This window comes from Ambystoma mexicanum, chromosome 10 (assembly GCF_040938575.1).
Source record: "Ambystoma mexicanum isolate Mex_15411 chromosome 10, UKY_AmexF1_1, whole genome shotgun sequence".
Lineage (NCBI taxonomy): Eukaryota > Metazoa > Chordata > Amphibia > Caudata > Ambystomatidae > Ambystoma > Ambystoma mexicanum.
Genome location: NC_090932.1, coordinates 1,015,214,517 through 1,015,232,693, shown reverse-complemented (window position 1 = coordinate 1,015,232,693; position 18,177 = coordinate 1,015,214,517). Strand labels below are relative to the sequence as shown.

Here is an 18,177-nt window from a genome sequence, read left to right as displayed (position 1 = left end):
AAAGTGTATGTCAAGTTTCCAAAATAAAGTCTCAAATTCCACAAAAAAAAATCAAATGTCCAGGTTGTCATAGATGGAAGGATACCTCCTTAATCCCTTCCCCGACGCTTCCCTGGGTTTCTTCCCATTCGGTTGGTTCACTGCTTGGTTGTCTCTGTGTTCCTCTTGAATGTGTTCATCACTTGTTTTTATTGGGTCCTTCTAGCTCCCTTGGGTTTCTCTGTCCCAATGTCTCACTTATCTCCAAGGGGTATTGGTAACCACTCCTTTCATATGCTTCTCTTGGTTCTTCTGAGCTTTTGTGAGCCGTCTGGTGGATTACAATATTCAGATTTCTTGGGCTCCCAGAATCTCTGGAGTTACTTTGTCTCAATGTCTCACTTTTCTGTTTGGGCTATGGATAGCCCCTTTTCCTATGGGTATTCCTGAATTCTTGAGGGGGATTCTGTGAGCCATCTGGAAGTATACAACATTCAGGTTCATTTAACTCCCTTGTGTTCCTCTGTTTCAATTTTCTATTTACTTCTCTGGGGTATAGGAGATCCCTCTTACTCCCACTTGGTTTCTTGGTTCCACTTGTTCCCAGGGGTGTTGTTAACCCATCTTTACATATGCTTCTCTTGCTTCTCTGGAGTTCTGTGAGCCATTTGGCTGATTACAAGTTTCGGGTTTCTTGGGCTTGCATAATCCTTATTGTTACTGGTTTTCATCTCTCTGTCTGGGCCTTTATAGCCCTGTTAAGAGTTTAGGGCAATCCTTATTCCTTTTTTCGCCCTCTTTCACACTTTGGTCTCTCTCCCCCCTCCATTATGAGCAGGGTTTGCTCAAGCGATATAGGTTCTGCTCAGTAGCTGTGGCTTTCTCCAAGGGTTTCTGGTGTTCTGTTCTGGATATGAGCGAGCTTGCTGTTACCCTTGTTTTAGCGATTATCTGCTCTTCGACTCCTTCCTTTCGAGGCGAGGATTAATTCCTTCCTCGCGCTCTGGGCTCTGCGTTGTTTCTCTGGCCCCAGCCCACCATGTCTTCCGGATGGTCATGCCTCCAGATAAGGCCGGCTGTGCTTGGCTTTTTCACGCAGACTCTGCCCAACTCGATTCCTCATCAGCTGTGTCTTTCTCCGGCCTCTCTCTGTGCAACAGCCCGCACTGCTGTACAGTGTGGCTCTGCCCCTCAATAACATCGGCATTGCGGAGGCTTGCCTCTGTCTATTGCTGCTCCTCCTCCATTCAAGGGTGATCGTACCTTTTTATTCTCACTCCGTGACACAAAAGGGGGGCGTTTATGTTCAGATGTCAAGCCCACTAGCGTTGTCTTGTGCCAAACATCAAAAGGCACTTCAATGTTATTTTGAGTCCCACAATTGAATGCAACATCTGTTTCTCAGAGTCCCATGTATGCAGAAAATGTCTTGGTTATGGGGAGTTCCTTATGGGAATTGGAGTCTGTGTCCCCTTGAGTGGAGTCACTCCCAGTGAGGTCCCACTTTTCCAAACCCCTAGGGAGGGCTTTGCTTAGCAGGCTCACCTCCCTAGCCTCGACGGGATTCCCCCCCCCCCAAAGGAAGAAGGGGTGAAACCTCCAGATTCATCACACTTTTCTTTATCTGGCAATCCTTTACATGTCTGACCACTGGGAAGAAGACCAACATGGGGCTTGAAAAGGAACTGCAGAGCTTGTTGAACCATTTCTGATAACGGACATTTACTTAACTTGCCACCCCAGGGTGCAAACGTCACCCTCGGCACTAGCAACTGACTAGAGATATTTACTCTGTGCTGTGTATTTGTATATAATTGATGTGGGAAGTGACTTTTTTTGTGGCTGGCATGAGGGGTCATTAATGCGAGGCACACAACTAATATGTCATTTTATTGTTAAAGGAAATATCTCAAAACGCCTCAATGTCCCATCTCTGCTGAGGAATTCCCTGCCTAGTTTAAAAGCTAAGGGAATACACTCTAACGCAGGATAACTGGCCCTCACGTTAAACAAAAACACATAAAGAAAAGGTATGGCAATTCCATGACATGAAAAGTATTCCCATTTTCTAAATGACCTTCTAGTGTCCTGGTTGATTTCCCTTCCCTGGGCTTTAAAGTCACATCATCAAAATGTTCAACCATAGAAAGAAAATGTCTTAACTCAGTTCTTGAAGTTTTAAAGTCAAAGTAAAAGTTCCACGGCGACAAATCTCCTCTTTTTGGTGACGTTATCCACTTTACACTTCAAGACAAATAGCCCCACTGGTAATCCTGGCCACATTGCTTTGTCACTCCCATGGGAAGATTTGCTACAGTTCAAAAGAAAATGCAATATCCACACTATTAATGTTACACAGTTCTTGTTTAACAGTTAGGATTCCTTGAATTCTAGTTTCAACATTCATATTGGTATATTTGTCAGGATGATTTCTTAGTACTACAGCTCCTGCTTCAACAATTATACTTCTATTTGCTTCACCATTAGAGCAGTCACCTTTGTCCCACAGTATTCTACCTTGTTTTCGACAACTGCAATCTAGCATCTACTGACAACCAGATATACCTCTGTGTTCCAATATTTTGGACTACTGCCACATCTTCAAATGACTTTTAGACCGACTTCAAGATCAATTTGTAAAGTACTTCAACCTCAGGTAGGCTAGGCACTCTTCCTTCAAATAGTATTCTTGAAAGAGGCAGCCTTTTAGCCTTTCTCGTCTTACTTCCACAATGACAACCTGGGTTTGCCTTCAAGACTCCCTGCCCTCTCTCTGATCTCCACAGTCTTAGGCATTACAGGAGGAGTCTGCTTCAAATTAATCTTTACAAGCAGCCAGTTCCCCTTCCCCAATTTCACCTGTACCTTTCTGCCAGCATTCAGCCCAACAATTATCCAGAAGCCTTGATGTCACTCTCTTAGCCTCAGGTAATATTGACACACTGTTGGTTTAGGCCAAATAACTGTTAGCAACTTCACAGTATTGCTGGATTGCTTTGTAACTCAAAAAGGGTCAGCTTCACAAGTAATATGGGCTACCTCTTGGCTTAGGCAATGCATGTTCTCTTCTTCATCAATCGGTTAATGTAAGCTATGTCACTTTTACACAAAGTATATGGTTCAGTCTTGCAGTAAAAACTACAATTAGGCAAACAAGACCACTCTGTGATGTAATTCTCAAGCTTCAAAAGTGGATGTTTAATTGTATTCTCATAGAATGAAAGGATGGAGTTCACATCTCCTTGGGGATTACAATAAGGCACACACGACCACTCTTTATTAAAAATATATATATTTTTATTATTTTCAGATACAAACAAAGAACTGAATATCATCCCTCAACTCCCCCCTCATCCCCTGGAAGATCATCTCAATGTCTCTTTTTGTTGTTGGGAATGTCTATGAACTAAATATGTCTGTTATTCTAATATTATGTGGGCACCATTGTTCCATATAATCTGATTGCAGGTAGTCCAGAACCTCTCACCATTCCTCTGTGAAGGATTCTTTTGAGCCCTGTATGGTATGTATAAGCTTTTCTATGGTCATTTGCGACCAGACCTTCTGAAGCCATGCGTACAGTAGAGGTGGGTCTTGCTATGCGACCACTTTTTAATGTAGTTTTCCCACAGTAACTATTGTTTCTTGAATCTTCAAAGTGAAATGTTCTGAAATGGTCCTATTCGCCTTACCTCTCCTTAATTAGGGACACACAAACACTCTCTGAACAGAAATGGTCTTTGAATAATGGAACAATGGGTGTTTGTACTGTTAACCTCACAAGCGAGCAAGAAGCTTTTTACTTTATACGCAGATGTCGCAATTGCATTGTTCGGATGGCTTTTAATACAATGTTCAGCTTCTACTCACTCAGAACCTTACTCAAGTGGCAAAGAAGCTGGTTACTGTTAACGTTTTAGAACGCTGTGCTTCACTCACTAGCTTTTGAAACACTTGCTTTGCGGGTCACACCACTTTTCCGACTTCAATTCAGCAACCACGGCAATCAGGCCCACATGGGGAAAACTGCTTATCATGCACGTCTTCTGCTGGACAGCCTCTGCACTTCAGAGTTTGGGAGAACAGGACTCTCAGAACATGCATATGAAATCTGCTGTTTCCATGTTTTCGGCATCCCTCTTGTTTTGCCCCTTTTGCTAGGCCTGCCAGCCTTGTGTCTTCTTTCTGCTTCCACTGCTGCAGCCTACAATCTAGCTAACCTTCTAACTCCTTCCACTCCTCCTTCCTCCTGCCTGCACCTGACGGGCCTTTTATGCCGCCCAGGTTTTCACAGGTGTGGGCTGTTAGGCCCAATTGCCTGACTACTTTAATGGCTGTTAGGCTTATCTGCCTGACTTTTACAACTGCGTGCCTCTTTAGCCCTCTTCTTCGTCTCAGTCCCTTTTGAATTTTTGGACTTGTAGTTCCCTTTAACACAGTTTTTTCAACATTTAAGTTGGTTATTAAGAGAGGCTATGAGAATTGGCTGTTACAGAAGAAGCTAATTTATTGATGACATTTCCCTGTTCCGGGACATTGTACCCTTGGAATTGAGGAAGGTGTTTAGTTTGAGATACCCAAAAGGAGCTTTCTTTTGGTAATGTTTGCTTAGGTTTTACAACATTACGGTCCACAACTCTAGATCTAAAATAAGGGTTAGGGACATTGAAATTACAATAATCTCCTCTCCTCCCAGGTGATCCTCCCGCAGCACCCCTCACCCACCCCCCTGCCCCCAGGGTTGGAATCAGGAAGTGTCTACTTTTCCTGGCCATCTGGGAGGAGACTTTAGGCAGGGTTTTAGTGAGGGGTCCATAGGATTATTCACACTGGCTAGTTGCTTGCAACATGGATTTATGCACCTTGCACCACCCTAAACCCCAAAGATAGGTGCGGTGTGGGAGAAGGTTGAGTTTTAGGTCACAAGGTACCAAACCAAGTGTTTACTTCAAATTGATTGGACTTTTTATTCATTGGTTTGACTAAAGATGAAGGCACAGTGGCTCTTGTCCTCCTTTTTGAATGTGTGGTCAATTTGTGACACTACCCTTCCCCACTACCTACATTATCCAGGGAAACTGGTAACTTGTTTCACACAATATGGTCCTGCATTAGCATACAAATGAAATATCTTGAGTACTTAACTCTACAGTGACGGGATACCCATCTGATCCAGACCACAAACTTGCCATTCAAATTGATTGTGTCCTCCCACGTATTCCTCATCTTGTGATAATTAGTTTCGCCAGCTTTGCTGCATCGGAAACATTTTTTCCGCAGAGGGCGCTGTTCTCGAGGTCGTGGCATTGAATGCCCCTCGACGGGCTCTGTAATGTGTCGACGTCACCGATGGTATAAATGGCTCGAGCCGCGCCCGTTGGCTTCAGTTCTGTTTTTCCGATTGCTTCGCTCTCGTGAACGGCATGCTTCGAGATTTTCTGTCAAGAAAATGTCTTCTTCATCGACCGCTTCGACTCCCAAGACTGGGTTTAAGAAGTGTAATGACTGTGGATCGAAGATGTCCATCACCGATCCTCACCGTATCTGTTTGTGGTGTCTGGGCTCAGACCATCGAACCGGCGACTGTGGCTCCTGTCAGTCTATGACAGAGAAGGCCCTCCGTGAGAGGAAAAGTAAGTTAGCGGTGGGGCAGGAGGCGTTGAAGGGCTCTTTGAAAGCCTTATCTAAAAAACATAAAAAATCATCCGACTCTAAGTAATCGGAACGGCATAAAAATCACTCGAAGAGATCCCGATCTCGTAGCAGGTCGAGACGATCTTCTTCGTCTTCCTCTAAAAAGCTCAAAAGGAGACATAGATGTCTGTCGTTATCGTCCGATTCGTCGACAGAATTGGTTCGATGTCCGACTAGATCGGATTCCCCTTCAAAGTGGGAGAGCTTTAGAAAAAGAATATTGCAGGTCTTTGAGAATGCGGCCTTGACCCCCTCGAAGAAACCTCAGAAAAGCCAGACCCCGGTCCCTCCTTTGGACGACGCAGGGAAGTTGGGAACTACAACGGTTAAGCCTAGTAGTACCCATAGATCTCGAGTCGACAAGTCGTTGAGAGATCCTCGAGGATCGAGTGCCTCTCCGATTCCTCATAAGAAACAAAAATTGTCGAAGGCGGGTGCAACTTCGTCGACGCCATCAGCGCCGACTGCTCCGATAATGAAGCCTACTTTATCCTTGATGCCTTTGTCGAAGGCTTCGTCGAGTGTGTCGAAGGTTGCTTCGACTCCCTCGAAGACTCCCTCGAAGAAAACACCGATTCCTTTGACAAATTATGAGGAAGAAGAGAGAGGTTTTGCACCTTTACCAAGATCGGACTACTTTAGGTCCATGTCTTCAATTTTTGAGGAATCTGGTTTAGATGATGAGGAGGTCACTCCTCTTGGAGTAAAATATGGGACTAGAAAAGTTCCAGAGGAACGGATAAATCCTGAGACAAAAATGAGAGATCTATCTGAAACTGCATTCTGCTAGTGGTGTGGACACATCACCCGAATTGGAGTTTGCTACACCTGAACCTGCAGAACATGCAGACTCATGGTATAGGAATTTGATGAGTAGGGTGATTGAGTATATGGGTTGGGGAAGAGCCTCCCCTACGTTTGAACAAGACGATATGACAGATATTATAGTTCGAGGACCGCGGAAAGATCCAGTTCTCCCCTTTCATAGGGCATTGCAAAGAACAGTTGAGAAAAACTGCGAAAAACCTGATTGCATTGCTGCAGTAGATGGCAATCTCCCAAAAAAGTACAGAACTTCCACTTCTGACCCACAATACCTGAGTAGACACCCTACTCCAGAAAGCTTGGTTATTCAGGCTGCTACTACATCCAGGCAGGCAGCATACCCAACCATACCTCCGGACAGGGAGGATAAAAAGGTTGATGCCTGGGCTCGTAAAGTTTTTACGTCGGCTAGCATGGCCTTGAAATCTACCAATGTCACCTGTACCCTGGCCAGGTTCACACATACCCTGTGGGAATGCATTTCGGCAGTGGCTGAACATATTCCGGAAGGCGAGGAAGGGAAGGATTCCTGAATATAGTCAATGACGGTAAAGAGGCAATGGGGGAATGCCTCCAGTCTGGAGTGGATACTGCGGATAGTATTAGCAGGTCCATGGTATTAAACACAGTGCTTCGCAGATTTGCGTGGTTGAGAAAGTCAGGGTCTGCACCAGATGTACAGACCGGGCTTCTCATCATGCCCTTTGATGGCTCGAGGCTGTTTGGTAGTAAGGCTGATGAGAGCCTGGAAAAACTACAGACCTCGAAAGCGGCAGCAAAGTCCCTTAGTGCCTCCGTGCGACAGCCTCAGAAACCCTATTTGGGCTCATCTTCCTGGCGGGGTCGTCCTTTTTGATACTACTCCTCTGTTGGTAGAGGAAGAGGACAGGCTTTTCAGGTTGGTATCATTGGACCTTCAGGATGCTTATTTTCATGTGCCAATCCATCCCAAGCACAGAAAATACCTGAGGTTTGCAGTTGGGAGTTCACTATCAGTTTCGAGTTCTGCCATTCGGGCTGACCTCCGCCCGAGGATTTTCACCAAACTGATGGCAGTAGTGGCAGCGAGTCTCGGGAGAGGGGGGATTCACGTATACCCCTACCTGGACGACTGGCTAATCAGAGCACGTTCTCCAGAACAAGCTCAGGAACACCTGTCGATCACCTGCCACTTCCTCCACAACCTGGGCTTCTCCCTCAATTTCAAGAAGTCCCACATGGTACCATCCCAACAACTCCAATTTATCGGAGCAGTCTTGGACACTTCCTCGGGGAAAGCCTCGCCGCCCGAGGTGAGAGCTCTCCACATCCAGCAGATGGTAACAAAATTCCAAAAAGCCCAGCATCTACCGGCCTTCGATTTACTGAGGTTGCTCGGCCTCATGGCATCCTACATTTATCTGGTGCCAGAGGCCAGATTGAGAATGAGAAGCCTCACTCATGGGGTGGGCAGCACACACCAACGATCTGACAATCAGCAGACGTTGGTCTCCATCGGAGTCCAGACTACACATCAACCTTTTGGAGCTGAGGGCAATCAGACTAGCTCTGAAGGCCTTCCTGCCCTCCGTGCAGAGAAAGAATGTCCTGATAATGACGGACAACACAGCGGCCATGTGCTACCTCAACAAAAGGGGAGGCATAGGATCACTACCTCTGTGCAGAGAGGCGATACAGCTCTGGTTCTGGGCGATACAAGAGGGAATCTCTCTATCGGCAGTTCACATAGCCGGAGAGCAGAACGCGGCGGCAGACGCTCTGAGCAGGCGGAGCACAGTCTCCCACGAGTAGGAGTTAGCTCAGGAAGTCCTTCTGGAGATCTTCACCCTTTGGGGAACCCCTCAAGTGGATCTGTTCGCAACCTCGGTAAACCGAAAGTGCGATCAGTATTGCTCAAGGGAATTTCCTCTGAGAGGAGCTCTAGGAGATGCGTTCGTAGTGGATTGGGATTTTCTCCTGCTGTACGAGTTTCCTCCAGTCCCCGTGATTCCTCAAGTAATCAGGAGGTTGAGAAAGTTCAAGAAAACCATGATCCTAATTGCCCCGGATTGGGCCAGGAGGAGGTGGTACCCGGACCTTCTGGACATGTCCATTTGCCCTCCAATACGTCTTCCACAAAGAGAGGATCTTCTCTTGCAAGAGGAAGGTTGGGTTCTCCATCCAGAGGTCAACACACTCAACCTTCATGCATGGTTTCTGAGAGGTTAAGATACAGGGATTGGGACCTCGCGGATGACGTTATGGAGATTTTGCTTTCGGCTAAGAGGCCAGCAACAAAATCTTTGTGCCGGTGTCATTGGAATAAATTCAGTAACTGGTGCAAGGATAGAGATGTGGACCCTTTTCAATGTGGCACACCAATGGTGCTTTCTTTCCTGTTACATCTAGCCAATCTGGGGCTCTAGATCGGAACAATGAAAGGATATCTTGCTGCGCTGTCCATTTTTAGGCGCTCCTCGGAAGAGGTTTCTTACTTTAAAATACCATTAATAATACAGTTCTTAAAAGGACTTAAAAATGTATATCCACCAATACCATTTCATGTTCCAACCTGGGATTTGAATTTAGTTCTCAAATTCCTAACATGTATACCATTTGAGCGTCTGCACTCATGTCCATTGAGGCTTTTAACGCTAAACACTGTCCTTCTTGTGGCATTGACATCAGCCCGCAGGGTTAGTGAACTACAGGCTCTCTCATGTAAACCTCCATACACCACTTTTTATAAAGACAAAGTGATTCTGAAAGTAAAACCATCTTTCTTACCGAAAGTAGTTTCCGACTTCCATTTGTCGCAGAAAATTGTTTTACCAACATTCTATCCTCCTCCTCATTTGGGAAAAGAAGAGGAGAGGTTACATAGGCTGGACCCCAAGAGGGCTCTCAGTTTTTACATTGCAAGAAGGTCAAAATTACGTCAAGACGACCAACTTTTTGTGGGATACACAGGTCGTAAATTGGGGTTAGCGGTGACAAAACAAACCATATCCCACTGGATTATTCTAGCCATATTGGAATGCTACAGATTAGCAGGAAAAGACCCACCGGATGGGTTACGTGCTCACTCCACAAGGGGAATGGCTACTTCTGCGGCCTTGAAGAGGGGAGTCTCTGCAAAAGATAGTTCAGCTGCAACATGGGCATCAATGCATACCTTCATCAAGCATTACTGCTTAGATGCCTCATCCTCAAATGAGGGACTTTTTGCGAGAGCAGTACTTCACTCTGTACATGAAAACAAAAACTAGCACTCCCACCTCCAAATTGGTCACTGCTATGGGAATCTATCACAAGATGAGGAATACGTGGGAGGACACAATCCATTCGAAGAACAAGTTACTTACCAACTGTAACGTTCTTTCGACTGGATGTTCCTCCCACGTATTCCTCATCGACCCTCCCAGCCTACCCTGCAGCATAGTTTATATTTTCTTACAATTTCCTCTCACGATGGGCCTATCAGTCACAGCATACGCCTAGATGTTCCACGAGTATTTCCTCGAAAAAACAGAACTGAAGCCAACGGGCGCAGCTCGAGCCATTTATACCATCGGTGACGTCGACACAGTACGGAGCCCATCGAGGGACATTCGATGCCACGACCTGAAGCACAGCGCACTCTGCCGAAAAAAAAAAAAAATTCCAATGCAGCGAACCTGCCGAAAAGAATTATCACAAGATGAGGAATATGTGGGAGGAACATCCAGTCGAAAGAATGTTACAGTTGGTAAGTAACTTGTTCTTCTAGGTGTGTTTGTCAATATAGGCCTCAACTGATATGAAAAATGGTTTATTGTCCTGCGTTCATCGTGGCCAAAAGGACTAATGCTGTGAAGTGGAAAGTGGCCACAATACCTAACATGAAACTCTGGGTAAAAAAAAATGTATCGATGCATGTGCCTGCAGCAAAGTTTCTATAGAATGAGGGGAATGCCCTTCCTCCCCCCCCCCAGAGTATGGGAAATGCTAGGGCCTGTGGGGTGATGCATGGGAAGGGTAAGTTGTATTTGAGACAGTTGCTGTAATGCCCATTAAGGATGGATATTCCCCTTGATACACTATACAGTAATCCTACCCTTCATAAATGGTTTCCAAACCTCCCAATAAACACAGATGTTTATGTTCCTTATTAAACATCACACCCATCAATGTTCTTGCGTGCACTCCGAGAACATTGCATCATTTAAGTAACGAGCGGTCAGTCTATTTTCGAGTCCCTAAAGTTGATCTCTTGAGTGATTTCAAGCTAGGTTAGCACAGATGCACGTTCTGATGGACTGTTGCTTCCTGATCTCATCATCCTCATGTACATGCTATAAATGTTACTGCCTCACCTACTGACTAACTGGATTGGCGTTCCCCGGGCTAGTCGTCATTTGTCAACGCATTGCGCACTCTTATATAGGCTATTGTTTGCAATAGTGTGGTGTTACTACCTCTTTGACACCTTGTTGTCCTAGGCTTGTGCCACAACCCTTACATTTCGATGTTCTTTTTTGCACAGGCATAACTCGTTTCTGTGATTTGTTTTTCATGTATTGTCTTATTGTCCTTGTGTCCCCCATAATCTCCTCTCAGACCAGTTGCAGGAGCGCATGGCTGCCTTGCAAGATGAACATACGCAGGAGATGAAGGCCAAGCAGATGGAATTGATGCGTCTTCGCCAGAAGCTGTGCGAGATGTGTGAAGGGAGGGAGAGGGTTCAGGACGAGAACGAAAGGCTGAGTGCTGCTCTGGAAATGGCAACTGCAACCAAGGTGAGAATCCTTACTATACATCTGGTGAGAGCCTATGACTGCTTCTTTCTGTTCCAGGCAGAACACCTGCCCAATTTACACAGATGTTTCTTTTGTCCCAGGCTGACATGCTCTAATCTTGAAATTGTTTCCCTCGGGGGCTTGACACACCCGACTTCACTGTTTTCCTTTAATTCGTAGACTTAACTGCCCGACTCTGTTGATGTTGTTACTTGCAATGCAAGATGGGCATTCCCAACTCCTGCTGCAGTGCCTCTCAATCCCAAACATGATGTCCTTATCTGCAACAATGGCTCCTAAATTACAGACTGAGGTACCCAAATCCTGCTTCAGTGCCCATGATTCACACACTTGATGTTGCTGGCAGCGTGAATGGCTCCTTAAGTCCCAGGCTAGATCAGGCCTATTCCTGAGGCTGTATCAATCCTGGCTTCAACTTGTTTGCTGCTGTTTCCCACATTCCATGGCTTGACATGGTTCCTCTCTGTCTCCCAGACTGTCTGTTGGGGAGATATTTCAGAAACCCTCTGGTGGCCGGGGCAAAGCAGCCAGGCTTCACTCTTAGGATGGGGTTGGGCTTGTATCAAAATACAATTAGGTTAGACTCCGATACAATACACCACACAATACATATACAAATTTATTTAGCATTGCATTAAGATTTAAAAAGAGTCAAGTATTCATTTTGATGATTAAAGTTGCAAGCGTATAGTAAAATAAACAGTAATTTATTTATTTTATTATTGTGTTATACAGTACTAAGGTACTTTTAACACATATACGTACAATCCACAGATACACAATCCAGCATACAATAACCAACCTTTATAAAATTACAGCAACTTTCTTTAAAAATTCTAAAATATGTATGGTCAAACTTAATTCATTACAATTCATTATCCTCCACCATAGTTCATTCTCGGAGGAGTAAACCAAGCCTGCTAAAAAGCATGTCCGAAAATCAATCAGTTTTGGACAAGTCACACACAAGTGCTTTAAGGTCTCAATGTTTGTGTTACAGTGCCGGCATAGCCTCTGGTCTTGCGGAATGTTCGCCCGACGACTCAGTACTTCTTTTGTTGATAACAAGTTTAACCTGAGCCTTAGCACTTGAGACCTAAAAGATCGCAAAGGATGTTTTTTGAGATAAGGTGCAAGTGTGTTAAAGCTTTTACATGACCAAAGAAAATGATCCCCAAAGCATTTGTACTCCATTATCTCAGATCTCAAGTTAGACCATACATGTCTACACCATCTTAGTTTTGCAACCTTTGGTGTCAACTCCAGTTCCTCCAGGGGAATATTTGCCTGCTGAAGCATTAATTGACAATTTTGAACCCAGTCCCTGAGAACCCTACAGCCGCCCTGAAGTCTTACCATATTTAGTTGTTCGTATATTGACGACCCTGGTGGGTTCAGTATATTTGCCAGCAACTGAAGCTTGCCCCAATCTACCAGAGTTTGTACTGGTAGCAAGCCTAATTCAAACAGAATCCCTACTAAAGGGACTGACTGCGGAAGTTGGAGCAAACCTTTCCATAATGCCCCCTCTAGTAATGACCAATTAATCGGCTGATTCCGAGTTTGTGCTCCATAGATTAATTTTGGGGTTAATTGTTGTTTGTATAATTTTAGGACTGGTAAAAGAGAGTATCTACCGAATTTTCCATCGAAAATTCTAAGTTGTATACCAGCCCCTACAAATTTTGCCCGTAAATCTTCCTGTAGTTCGGAACCAGAGAACTTGTCGTAAATTGTCAGCCCTAAGTACACAAATTTATTTACAACTTCTATTTTACCGTTTTTCAAGTACCAGGGCAGTACTTTACAATTTTTCCTACTCCCCTTAAATACCAGAACCTTTGATTTTACAGTATTTAGTGCCAAGTCTAGTTTTTCCAGGAACCCCTCTACGGCTAATAAAGCTCTTTGGAGCCCAGTAGCTGTGAGGTCACATAAAACAATGTCATCTGCATAAAGTAAATATTGGACAACCATAGCACCCAATCTTGGAGGGAAAGTTTTTACGGAATCCATACAGCATCCAAGTCCCAATAAATACAAGAAAAAAAAAAAAAAAGCCAAGACACACCCCTGTCTTAAGCCCCTGTTTGTCTGTATCCAAGGGGAAAAGTTACCCAGTTCGTCCAACCTTACCCTAATCCTTGTGTTTGTATGGAGGGCCACCAGAATACTTATCAAGGCTATGGGACACCCCCTGTCATACAAATTTTTCCACAAAAGGGCCCTGTTAACCATATCGAAAGCTTTACTAATATCCAAGAAAGCAAAGAATACTGACTGTGCTTGCTCCTTTGCTTGATGTGCTAGTAAGTCTAGCATCATGCAATCGGTTGATGTACTCAGCCCTTGCCGAAAACCTGACTGAAAAACATCTAAAGAGTCTGATTCCACGGCCCATTTTTGTAGAGCTTTCAGCAGTATTTTCGCAAATATTTTGTTCGAGGCATCTAGTAAGGATATAGGTCTATAATAATTGGGAGAGGACCTATCCCCACCTTTAAACACAAGGATTAGGGTTGCTGCTGTCCAGGTAGAAGGAAACGAATTACTAGCCAAAATATCCATGAACAAAGCAGACAATACCTGCGACCAAACTACTAAATTGCCTTTGTAGGTCAGGTTAGAGAGACCGTCCGGACCTGGTGCATTTGAGGACTTACTTTTCTTTATCAAGATCTTTAAATCCTCCAGATCCCATTCTAAAGCACGCCTCCAGTCCGCCTCTGGCCATGTGACTGACTGGTCTAGACCTTCCACCCTGTACAAATCTGAGAAATGTTTTACCCAACCAATGTCACTAACCGCCTGTGCCTGAAGATAATCTTGTGTACCTTTCGGTTTAATTAGGTCCCAAAATATACCCGGCCTATTCCCCAACATACAAGCCAGCATTCTCTCGGCGTCCTTAATGTATAATATGTACTTTCTACCTTTTGCCCAATTCCTATATGTTTGTTTTAATTTCCTCACCTTTTCCATGTAACCCGGAAGTGCAGATTTTTTTAGAAGCCTCACTTCTCGATGTAGTTCCTTTTTGTGAACCTGAACTTCTATATCAAAGGAGTGAGAACCCTTCCTACTTGCCACCGTCTGGGTTAGACCCCTATCTGTTGTTAACCTTCCTAGCAACTCCCTTACCATAGTAGGGTATCCTTCTGCTGTGCATAGGCGGGCTATCTTGTTTGCTGGCAAATTTACGATTCCAGACAAAAATGCCGCCGCAATTCTAGGGGCCCACTTAACCTCATTCTTTCTTGAGTTTATCTCCACTCCCCCAGTGTCTGATTCGCTATATTTTGCCACACCAAGCAATTTAAATTCCAAGAGGGAGTGGTTGCTCCATTTCAGGAATTTTATTTCCAGGGAAACTCCTTTTGTGATAAGATCATGCGAAATGAAGATGTAATCTATTGTTGATTTCCACAGCCCATTCTGCCATGTAAAAGCTGGCGGAATGTCCATCTGTTTGTTACCGTTGATTATACTTAGGTTCCATGCCTCAAATTCCTGGGTGATCCTCTTCCCTCTCTCCCGGGATTCCTTGCAGACAGACTTTCTATCAATCTCTAGATACCACTTTTCGTCGAGGCATTCTGCGTTAAAGTCTCCAACAATTATCACTGAGGCCCCCTCCACTGGAAATTCTCCCAATAATGTGAAAGAAATTGCCGTCAAGGCTTCTTCCAACTTCTCCTTTAAGGGACTGAAGTAAACGTTTACCAGGAAACATTTGCTTGTGGGACTCACATCGTCTTCTTGCCATTCTAAGAGTACAACCAGAATGTCTGACCTGTCTACCTCAATTACCTGCATTGATAGCCCCAAAGAACGTTTAACTGCAGTTAGGAGACCCCCAAACGGCCTACCCTTCGCTCCCCGTTGGGCCTTGACGTAGACTGTGTTGAATCCATCTATCATGGGTGTATCTAACAAAAAAGTTTCCTGCAAGCAAATAATGTCAAAATTTAAAAAGAGTTTGTGATTATTCATAATATTCTTGTATCCTCTCGAATTCCATGTAATTATTGACCAGTTAGACCATCATGTGTATTGGAATCGATTTTCCTCCCTTTCCTGGTTTATCCCTCTGCCAAATGGAACTTGCGTATAACCTCTGGAACTATAAATCTCCTTGTTATATCTTTCTCTTTCATCTTGTATCTTGCCTTTATTTACTTGGTGGATGGGTACCAAACTTGATAAAATTGAGGGCCCTGTATCTGTAACTTCAAAACCAAGGGCTAGGAAGCGTTCTCTCTCCCCCAATATTATTTCCTTTGTTAAGTGTGACCTTAGGTGAAGTCTTACAATATCTAGGCAGTCGTCATAGACGAATTCTACCGTCTTAATGTCCCCTGAGGATATCAATTTCAACTTTTGAATTTCCTGCATTAAAGCCAAGATATAATGTCTGTTTAAAGGGTATCTATTAGAGCTTTCAAAAAGACGACTCATGAAGATGGTTAACTCGCCGTTAACAGGCGTCTTTTTTTCCAAGTTTAGCTCTTGCCTTGGATTCCACTTTTTAGGCGATCTTGCTTGCCCCATACTCTCTCCCACCCCCTTCGATTGATCCAGGAACATACATTTTGGGGTCCCCAGGCCCACTTCCTCCACTAATCTCGAGGTCGGAAAAGGCACTAATTGAGGAACCCTTAGCTGTGGCAGCTTCCCCGAGTCCGTCTTCACCACCCCGGGTTTCGAGAAAATTGCATACAACTTAGGAGCCGGTAAATTTCCTGCATCTACAGCTTCTACCAAAGGTTTCACCAGACCCTTTCCTACTGTTATAAATGGTGGGACCGATAGTCCTTCTACCAGAGGACAGCTCTTTCCAACTTCCTTCCCAATTCCAGGTTCAATGTTTTTTATAACCTCTAGTCCCTTAGTCCATTCGGGCTCTACCTCTCCCATGTCTACTGGATAGACGGATATATTGCTTAGATTGAACGAAGGACTATCACCCTCCTGCACAATATCCAGCACAGATGAAACCTTGTCAGCTTCCTTAACCCTTACTGATTCCTTATTTAGACCCCTTTTCCTATTTATAAAGAAATCCTTCTTTCTCTGGTCTAATATGTCTCTATCAATTTGCATGTGTTTATCCACAGCCAACCTTAGGTTACAAACAGTAATTGGTTGCCATTCATTCCTGCTCACTCAGAATATACAAGGCGTGGTTTTGGAAAGGAGGAAGGAAAAAGGTTCAAACAATAGGGCGTAGACCCATGTGGGCTCCCAAAAGTAATCATTCTTACCTCCTTAAATTATACACATTTTTTAAGAAGCTCCGAGTCCCACGTGCCTGACTGCAGGGTCCCACCACTGCAGTCAGTCACTAGAGCTATGGAACTGCAACAGGAACATATTCTGGAGTGGACTGACCGTACATTGGTGAGTGGTATTGTGATTGGTTACGGGGGACCAGGCTACATTTGAGGTCTTCTGCATCCATCCCAGTTCTGTGCATGGTGTCCCATCATGTGGCACCATAAATATGTGATGCCCATTTTGTTCCCAGACATTCACTATTAAACTGTTTCATTGCCCACCTAGTGAGATGCTATTATTCTCTTTGGATGACTTCTTCACATTGGGCTTTAATTCTGGAGCAAGAAGACTTCTCTTACACTCTTCTGGCAGAAGAGCTTTTGGTTGTGGAATTGATGCTGTAGTTGTATAAAGCTGAGGTTTTCACACTGAGAATTTCTACTTTCATGTCTGACGGGCTGTCTTTGAAAGACCCTCTACTAATGTAGATCCGGTCTGCCCCTCCCTATAGTAACTCTGGCATTATTATCATCATGTTTTTATTTTACAAAATCATGTTTTGCCGGGTATGTAGCTTAGTGGGCTAATGTGTCCCCTACAGGGGCCTGTGTTTAACCTCATGGTCACAGGTTCGAATCTCGGCAGGTCCACTCAGCCTTTCATCCTTCCGAGGTAGATAAAATGAGTACATTTAAGTGGGGGTAACAATCGGTTCTCTGTCAATAATGCCAAGATACCCTCTGAGGGTGAACGTGCGCTCTACAAATAACATGCTATGTTATGCTGCCTGTACCCATCTGGGTCACCACCTTTGTTGTCCGTCATCCTCACTCATTAGTGAATGTGGTTGGTGGAGGCGATTGGCACGTTCCACTTCCTGCACCTCGGTACTTTCAGCTGATTAGTAGTTAAAAAAACGAACTCTTATACCCCATAAACTTTGGGCTGAACTTCTCCACCATCCCTCGGTATGCTCAAAATGGTCACTTTTTCATAGCCACAAGAAGATGGAATTTTGCTAACTCTTTTGCTGACACTAAATTAACTCTCTTGCCTCAGAATCTGAAAACTCCTCATTTGCAACTTCGCGAGCAACATATCTTTGGCCTGGCCACTAAGACAGTGTACAGCCACTGAATTTTACCTATCTTCTGCGTGCCTTCTAATAATTTTATGGCGGTCCTCTGAGAAGAAATGTAACATGCATTTGTCATGCAAGGTGGTCAGCTACTACTAAAAAGCCACAGCCACTGAATTCAATCTCCTCCTGCCTACCAGAAAATAAGCCTTTCTGTGTGCAATTGGTATTTGGTCTGTACACAAAAATCAACCCACTCCAGAGTCGTGGCTCAACGAAGCAACACCTTCCAGTACTACCCTGGCCATTCTGCCTGAATTTTTTATCTCTCGTGCCGATCGACCTGGTCAGAGAAGTGGAGGAGTAGCGATTCTGTTTAATAAACATCTTAACTTGCATGTTATCAGTGTAAATAACGAAAAATAAATGACGACAAACCTTTTCAGTGACACCTGAATAAGGTACAGAAATTCAACATTAATAAAAATATATGTGGGGGTGGGGTAAGGGATAAAAAAGGGTTGGGGGCTTGTGGGGGTGTTAGTA

The 18,177-nt window shown here is 44.3% G+C and overlaps 1 protein-coding gene across 1 annotated transcript in view; it reads left to right on the top strand.

Moving 5' to 3' along the window:
• CCDC150 (coiled-coil domain containing 150) overlaps positions 1–18,177 on the top strand; it is a 917,521-nt gene that overhangs the window by 187,243 nt on the left and 712,101 nt on the right. The window contains exon 4 of the mRNA XM_069618819.1: positions 11,077–11,255. Within this exon, the coding sequence (XP_069474920.1) occupies positions 11,077–11,255 (179 nt within the window). The remainder of the gene's footprint in view (positions 1–11,076; positions 11,256–18,177) is intronic.